At 33.3% G+C, this 8,673-nt stretch overlaps 1 protein-coding gene across 1 annotated transcript; it reads left to right on the top strand.

The window, feature by feature from the left end:
* The first annotated feature begins 7,563 nt into the window (after positions 1-7,563).
* On the top strand, positions 7,564-7,860 carry LOC114029027 (biogenesis of lysosome-related organelles complex 1 subunit 2). Its single transcript, XM_027843378.1, has one exon. It carries the CDS (start codon positions 7,564-7,566, stop codon positions 7,858-7,860), a length of 297 nt encoding a protein of 98 aa, XP_027699179.1.
* The last annotated feature ends 813 nt before the right edge of the window (positions 7,861-8,673 follow it).

Genomic DNA, 8,673 nt, shown 5'->3' with positions numbered 1-8,673 from the left:
TAGAAGAACAAAATGCCAAGGATATCAAGAGAATTAATGAAAAAAAGTGTGAAGGAAGGTAGCCTAACTGTACCAGGTCTGACACTGTATTACAAAGCAATATTTGTTAAAAAAAAAAAAACTGTCTCATACTGGCTAAAGGATAGAGTGGTAGATCAGTGGAATAAATTGGTTCATAATACACAATATGGAATGTCTATATTAGTCTAGTGTTTGATACATGTAAAGATCCCAGCTTTTGAGGCAAGGATTCATTAATTGACAAAAACTGATGGGAAAACTGGGAAACAGTTTTGCAGAAACTAGATATAAATCAATATCTCACACTATTTACCAAGAAAAGGTCAATATGGGTACATGATTTATACATAAAGGATAAAACCATAAACAAATTAGGGGAGCAGGGAATATTTAACTTGTCAGATCTATGGATAAAGGAATAATTTATAACCAAAAAAGATAGAGAGCATTATTAGATGTAAAATGGATAATTTTAATTACATTAAATTAAAAAGGTTTTGCACAAACAAAACCAATGTAGCCAAAATCAAAAGAAAAGCAGAAAACTGGAAAATATTTTATGGAAATTTTCTCTGATAAAGGCCTCATTTCTCAAATATGTAAAGAGCTTAGTCAAATTTATAATAATACAAGTCATTTCCCAGTTGATAAATGGCAAAAGGATATGAACAGACATTTTTCAGATGAAGAAATCAAAGCTATCTGTAGTTATACAAAAATGCTCTAAATCACTATTGATTAGGTAAATACAAATTAAAACAACTACCTATCAGATAGGCTAATATGACAGAAAAATAAAATGATAAATGTTGGAGGGGATGTATGAAAATTGGGACACTAAACAATTGTTGGTGGAGTTGTCAACTGATTCAACCATTCTTATGCCCAAAAGGCTATAATACTGTGCCTACCCTTCCTGTCTTTGGATTACTTACCAGTTCTATTCATCATTAACCTAAGTTTGTGGAGCTTCAGATGGTACATAGAGGGCAATTAATAAATCCTTGTTGATCAATTGATTGATTGATTCAGATCATACCATAAGGAATTAGTGAAAGGTAGCTCCCCTCTCATCCCAAATACGTCTTCTTCTACTTCAGGAGTGGACCCAGTATGTAATATGAAGTATTCATTGATAAACATTTTAAATAATGGAAAAATGAATCTCTACTTTCTTAGGATTAATTCCCTGGATCAGAAATTATTCTATCCACAATCACCACAGGAGGATAACTATACTGGCTTGCTTACTTTGCTTTCAGGAAGCCAACATTATCAGTGGTTAACAAGAGAAAGTACTTCCCCATACTTGGTAACAGAGCATGATAAATGTAAATACATCTTAAAACACTTCATTTGTCACAAAGTAAGTTGAAAACCAATATTCATGAATTTTTTATTAGATTTTTTATGTTACAAGGCAGTCCATTATCCATTTGTGCAAATCTCTATTATGAGATATAATTTATATCATAATAAAAACAAAAAAGTCACCTTGTTGTTCTGAGAAGTGTCAATAGTTAATTTTTAAATTCAATGCAGAAATATGAAAACACATTCAACAGTTTTGATTAATGTTAAGATTCTTTCCATTTTTTGCATCATAAACTATACATTTCCAGACAATCAGCATTTCAAATTCAATTTAATAACTATATACCAAATTCACCACAGGAAACACTCATTTTTAATATTCCACTCTTACTATCTTGTCAGGTGGTAAATATCCTCCCATCGTAATTATTTGGAAGTGAAGTAGACTGTGAAATTCTGAAACATCATTAATACCCTTAATTATCTCATGGCAATAGGTTGTAATCTTGTGACATTAGGATATAATTATTAAATTCATTCCTATGCCTTACTCATTAAGATGATAAAATGGGAAATGTTTATATTAAGCACATGGAATCATTGCAAGATACAAGAAATGTCTTTCAGATTGGACAGACTGTAAAGTGAGTCTTATTTTAGCAATGAATACTCCTTGTTAGCTTTTTGCTATTACTTAAATAGAGGAGATTTAATCCTCTAGACATATCCTTTTTGAGACTCAGTTTACACCATAGAACTTGTGCCTGAAATTCATCTAGCTGCAAGTAGTAGCCATTAGGCCTTGTTTTGAGGATTAGGACAATTAAGTTAGCTCTCCTTAGCTGTGACCCTTTGACTCATCACACTTCCACTTGCATGGTTTCTCTTTTTCTAATATACATTGCACTTTAGAACTATATAATTCACTACTTCAAAAAATATGAATTTTTCACTAATTCAGATAGTCCTTCCATTGATAGAAATTATAATTCTTTCATACCTTAATAGGTGGTGACATGAGTAACTGTAGCTAAGAATTCCATATCTGATGGCCAAATGTTTGGTAATTAGCATCTCTTCATTTACCTAGTTAAATCCTCACACAATGGTTTATTGGAAGGAATAAACTTAAAGACTTTTTAGCTTCATAGTACAGCTAAAATATGTCCTCTGCTAGCATAAGCTTCCTGAACTCATGGTCATTACCAAGACAAAATGAAACAATTGAAAGGGACCTTAGTAGAATCTTTGCTATATATGTTCATTCTAATGACAATGTTAAAACTTCAAATAAATAAATCTTCATTTTATCCCCTCTTAAGTCCTTCTCTGATAGTTCTTCCTGACATATAGGAGACCCTGTGGTCTTGTAAGCCATAAAAGGAGAGCAAAAACTTGAAAACAAAAGCAGAGCAAAATATCTGGTAGGTCCAAGAAACTGGAAACATTTCAAATCAATGTCTAGTGATAAGACTACATTTCTGTCATCCAATGACCAACCTAGCTAATGTTGGAGGGAATCATTACAACCAGGTAGTGGATGAAGTACTCATTCAGGGGAGTTGTTGGAAAGATTTATCTGGTGCTTGGGGGAGAGGAGATTCTATTGAGGTCACATCATTTTCTTGGTTATTTTTCCCTGTCCCAAGCATACAATTATACAATAAAATGCCTTATTTTAACCCATTAATTTCCAAGGTAATAATGTAGATAGAAATTTGGTTGTAGAGTCAAGGATAAATGGGTTTGAATTCTATCTCTGATGATTTCTAGTGTGTCATCTTGGGTAAATCTAATCATCTCTGAATGTGAGGAACTTTTTATTTATAAGGATGATTATAACTATAGTACCTGCCTCTGAAGCAGCATTACATAGTAGATAGTAATTCAGGTTTATAGTCAGGAAAATTTGAGTTTATGGTCTGTTGCTCAAGTGTATTCAATGTATGACCCTGAGTAAGTCACAACTTCTCTGTCCCAAGCAACTCTGAGATTATAAATTGCAGAGTAGGTGTCAAACTGCATTGGTGGAAAGAATTTCATCATCAGGCATTCTATGTCAATGAAATCATAGGGCTTGTTTACTTCTTTATTCTCCACAAACCCACCAATAATAATAAAGTATCCACCTCTGTATGGGGCACAATGTATAGGATAATGTAAATAAAAAGTATTATAAAATTGAAAGTTTTATATAAATGTCAAGTATTATATTTACTATTTCCCACTCCCATGAGTTCTGAATTGTTCTTATTCCAGTGAACTTGTAAGTCTTTTCTTGAGAGCTTACTCCAATTTCTCCTTAATATTGGCTGAATGACTGTCTTCTATAGGAAAAATAAAACAATCCCACCCCCCAAAATGATTCCATTGTCCTTCAGCAGGCATAGACTTTGTCCAGGTTGGTGCCAATTTTCTCCCAATATGAAACAATATGATTAAAGGATTATAATCACTTATTCCTATATTCCTGACCTATATTTCTCCTTTCAGTGTTTCTACCTCTCTAGGTTCCATGTATATCCAAAGACAGTTTTCTTTATAATTTAGTTAAATTTGTTTACATCTTCTGTGGATTTAGCTTTTTAAAAATGGTATATAGGTCATGACTAGAATTATTCCTGACCTCTAAACATTGAGAGGTTGTGAGAATTAGCATTAGAATGATGGGCCAAATATGTTTAAAATTATATAATATAATAAATTATAAATTCATAATTTAATTTAATAAGAAAAAAGCATACAGTATTAAATTAGACTTTAAAATCAAATTCACATCTGCAAGAAAGAGATGGGTAGTATATAGAAGAGTACGCATGAAAAAGAGATTAAAGTTTTATTGGACTACAACCTCAATGTGAGTCAACAACATGACATGGCATCCTTTAAAGCTAATGTTATTCTCAAATTCAATAGTTAGTGTAAGGGTTCAAGATATGGGCACTGATGGTCTTCATGTAATCCCCTTACCCAAGAGTTACCCCAAGTTGATTTCAAGGAGAAAGAGCTTCACTGTTTCTCTTTGATACAAAAATTGTTTATTTAATTGGTTGATTCAGGTCATACCATAAGGAATTAGTGTATGGTAGCTCCCCTCTCATCCTAAATATATTTTGCTCTACTTCAGGAGTAGACCCAGTATATAATATGTACATATTAAAAATATGTACATATACACTTAAAATATGTACAGAACTAAGAACCATAGGTAGAAGTTGTACAGGGGATAGTTAAAGTTCCATGTAAAAAAAGTCTTCTTAACAATTAAAAGCTTCCAAAAGTGAAAATTTCAAGTAGTAGTTGATTTTTTTTCTTAAAAAGTGGAATTTTTCAAAAAGGAGCTGGATAACTTATGAACAAAGTTGGGAAGAAATTCTTGCTTAGATGTGAGTTTAATTAATTGGACCTTCTATTCTCTTCCAATTTTGGAATTCTGTAATTTTTTCAATTTTGAAGCCTATAAAACTGGGTTTTCTGTTTACAAAGTATCTTACTTCTAAGAATCAAGCCTATTTTTATTCTGAACAATTTGAAAATCTTTTTGAATGCAAGACAGCATAGCAAGAAGCTTTTGAATGTAGGATAATGTGGTTTCTCCACACCTCATACATTGAATTAATGTTTTATATATAATTATGGTTAAAGTCTAACCATAGTTAATATTTTTTTAAATTTCATAACCTCAGATGACTTTGCTAAATAATAAGATAAATAAGCTTCCAAAGTAGGCAAAAAGGCTCAGGTACCACAACAGTAAAAACTACTGCAAGAACAAAAAAGTTCCTGCAATTGCATCTTGAACTCTTCCTTCTCCCTTCACTCCCTCTCCTACATCCAATCAGTTATCAAGTTTTATTAATTTTACCTCTACAATATCTCTCATATCCAACCTCTTTTCTCCACTCATGTGACCACCTCTCTGGTCTGGACCTTCATCAATCTTCACCTGGATTTTGTAAGAACCTGTTTTTGGCTCCAATCTATCCTTCACACAAATACCAAAATAATTCTTCCAAGTCACAGCTCTATTTACTCAATTTCCTTGCTCAGAAATTATCACAGTTTTAATCCACTGGAGCAGGAAATGGCAAACTACTCCAGTATCTTTGCCTATACAACTCCATGGATTGTATTATCCATGGGGTCACAAAGAGTTGTACATGACTGAATGACAACAAGCAAATACATAGAATATCAATTTTAATGATGGTAAAAAATGTACATTCAATTTTTCTCTGGAGACAAGATATTATTTTAACTAGTGTAAGGACTAGATGTGTATATATTTCTTGTGTATTTCAAGCATTAGAATCAGATTCCAAGACTGATTTAATCTTACAGTGGAAACTTGGCAATCAATCATATTTTGGGGACTGGGATGATGAAGAGCTTCTGGTTCATTGCATATAAGAAACAGTTGAAACAACTGATAAATCTTAGCCTGTAGAAGAAAAGAGGGGTGGTGGGCTAGAGTCATCTTGGAAAGAAGTAATGGCTGAGATCTATTTGGTCATACAGAATGGATCTAACAGTGGCTAGAACAACAGGCAAATAATGTCAATATTTCTGTAAAAATAGTTTTGATATTCTAGACTCCTGAAAGGGCTTTAGGGACATTATTTGCCTATTAAAATACTTTGTGAAGTCATATCTTCTTTGTAACTGAGGGTTGAAGAGAGTACTCTCAAAACTCTCCAATTTGATTATGATCAACCAGGAGTGCTACCCTAACACTTGGGTGTTTTAGGGATCAGAATCTTCCTAGTCGGGTGTCACTGAAAGATTTATACTATGAAATGATGATGCAATCACTTCCTTGGTTATTGTAAAGTAAGACTTGACTACTTAGTGAATGCTTTAAAAAAGTGACCTGCCTTCAGTTATCTTTCTCTTCTTTCAAATTTCCAGTTTGGCAAGTAACCCTCTTTCACTAGACTCCCTGTGAAAGGCTGGGGGGAAGCGTAATGGCTCCTACATCACAGTTAAAACTGAGATACTCAACTAGACAAGGCTGGGACTGAACCCTCAATTTCTTTTCCACATTTATTTTTTCTGAGTGGATTAAACATAGACATATCCAGAATTAGAGGTGACCTTATGAATTCAAGAAGTACAGAGGTTCTGTGCTCAATAGGTGGTAGTGAATGGGGGCAGAAAAAACTTTTACTTTGGAGAAAAAGGCTATCCAGTAGACATGGAATTTGAGGGAGTGTAGTGCTCAAGTGAAGTACAACTGTTCCACAAACTTTTTTTAATGTTCTGATGAGGTTTATGTTTTAATCTCCTAGAGGATTACAACTGTGATGGTGGTGAAAACTCTTCTGTGTTCCTTCAGCAAATATGGAAACCAATGAAGAAGGAGACTTGGGAATATTTGAAGACAATAGAAAAACAACCAGTTGATAAGGAAAGGTTGAAGATTTTTGTACATTCACATCCAGCTGTAGGAACAGAAAAAAAGATTCTTCATGCTTCCCTGCAAAACAGGACATCCCAACAATTGGGGAATGGCTGAAAAAGTCATGGTATATGATTATAATGGAATACTATTTTGCTATAAAAAAATGACAATGAGGCTGATTTCAGGAAAAACTTGAAAGACTTACATGAACTAATGCAATGTGAAGTGAGCAGAGCCAGAACAGTGTACACAGTAATAGCAACATCATTTTAGTCATCAACAGTGAATGACGTAACTATTCTCAGTGATACAATGATTGAAGACAATTCCAAAGGACTCATGATGAAAAATGCTATCCTCCACTAGAGAAAGAATTAATGGAATCTGAATACAGATCAAAGCATACTATTTTTTACTTTATTGTTTAAATTTTTTTGGAGGGAGTCTTTTTTTCTTTCCAACATAACTAATATTTAAATATGTTTTGCATTATTACACATGTATAACCTAAATCAAATTGCTTGATAGCTCAGGAGGGAGGTAGAAAGGGAGGGAGGAAGAAAATTTGGAACATAAAATTTTAAAAATGTTAAAAATTCTTTTTACATATAACTGAGAAATTAATAAAATATTATTAAAATATTAAATATTAAAAAATAAAATATTAAAATAGGACATCTCATTGTTTCAATGAATTCCTTTCAATGGATAGGGCAATCCAAATGAAATTCAAATTCACCTAATAGTTGGATAAACTGACCTAGACACTGCCATGGTGGAGATGGCTGAGGAGGCCACAGAGCCTGCCGAGGTGGACATTATGGGACATGTTCTCCAAAATGTCTATGTACCTGACAGGTGAGCTGACAGCCTCCAGTGAAGACTATAAACTTCTGGAAAATATGAACAAGCTGACTAGCTTGAAGTACCTAGAAATGAAAGATATTGCAGTAAACATAAGTAGAAACCTAAAAGACTTAAACCAGAAATATGCAACACTTCAACCTTATCTGCATCAGATCACTTTAATTGAGGAGCAAGTAGCAACTCTTGAACAAGCAGTTTACAAATTGGATGCATATTCAAAGAAACTAGAAGCGAAGTACAAGAAGTTAGAAAAGTAATGAAAGAATTCTTTAGCACAAAGACTTTAACTACAAGAATGTTTCATAAGAGCTGAAATAAGTGGAATAGAACTTATCACTATGCTTCAATTCCTGAAAGGAAGCCCCTGGAACATCATCTTATCATGTGCTTTATTGTGTACCCTGGACTAAGGCTCAGAAATCAGGATCAACCCGTCTAGAGTAGACACAGATGAGAGGCTCTCAAATCCCTGTCTCCTCCCTTCTTCCCTTTCCTCTAGGGCTCTACCTTGAACTCTCTGTTCTGAATGTGCCCCCCACCCCCTTTAAAACCTGTTATTGAACTTAAATAATAAATGGTGACTTATGACCAAAACAAAACAAAGTATCAAGTCACAAAAAAGGCAGAAAAATGAGTAAAAAAAAAAAACAAAAGAAGACCTTGACTATAGAAAGTTATGGTGATAGGGAGGATCAAGGCATAAACTTAGAAGAGGACAATAGTGCAAAGTGGCTACATATGAAGCCTAAAAGAAAAATGTAATTTTGTCTCAGGCCCAAAAAAAATTGCTGAAAGAGCTTAAAAAGGATTTTAAAAATCAAATTAGAGAAGTAGAAGAATAATTGGTGAAAGAAATGTGAGTAATGCAAGAGAATTATGAAAAAAGAGTAATTGCATGGGAAAAAATATACACAAATTTACCAAGGAAAATAACTCCCTAAAAACAGAATTGGCCAAATAGAAACGGGTGAAAAAGCTAACTGAAAGAAACAATTCCTTAAAAATGAGAATTGAACAAGGGGAACCTAATTGAGACATATATATATGATAAAACAAAATAAAGAAGAAAA

Source organism: Vombatus ursinus, unplaced genomic scaffold (genome assembly GCF_900497805.2).
Source record: "Vombatus ursinus unplaced genomic scaffold, bare-nosed wombat genome assembly UNPS02014909.1, whole genome shotgun sequence".
NCBI lineage: Eukaryota > Metazoa > Chordata > Mammalia > Diprotodontia > Vombatidae > Vombatus > Vombatus ursinus.
Note: the sequence above shows the minus strand (reverse complement) of the source record. Positions and strands in the feature narration are given on the sequence as shown.

Excerpts from the sequence above, each read along its gene's own strand:
- LOC114029027 (XM_027843378.1), top strand. The coding sequence starts at position 7,564 with ATGTTCTCCAAAATGTCTATGTACCTGACAGGTGAGCTGACAGCCTCC.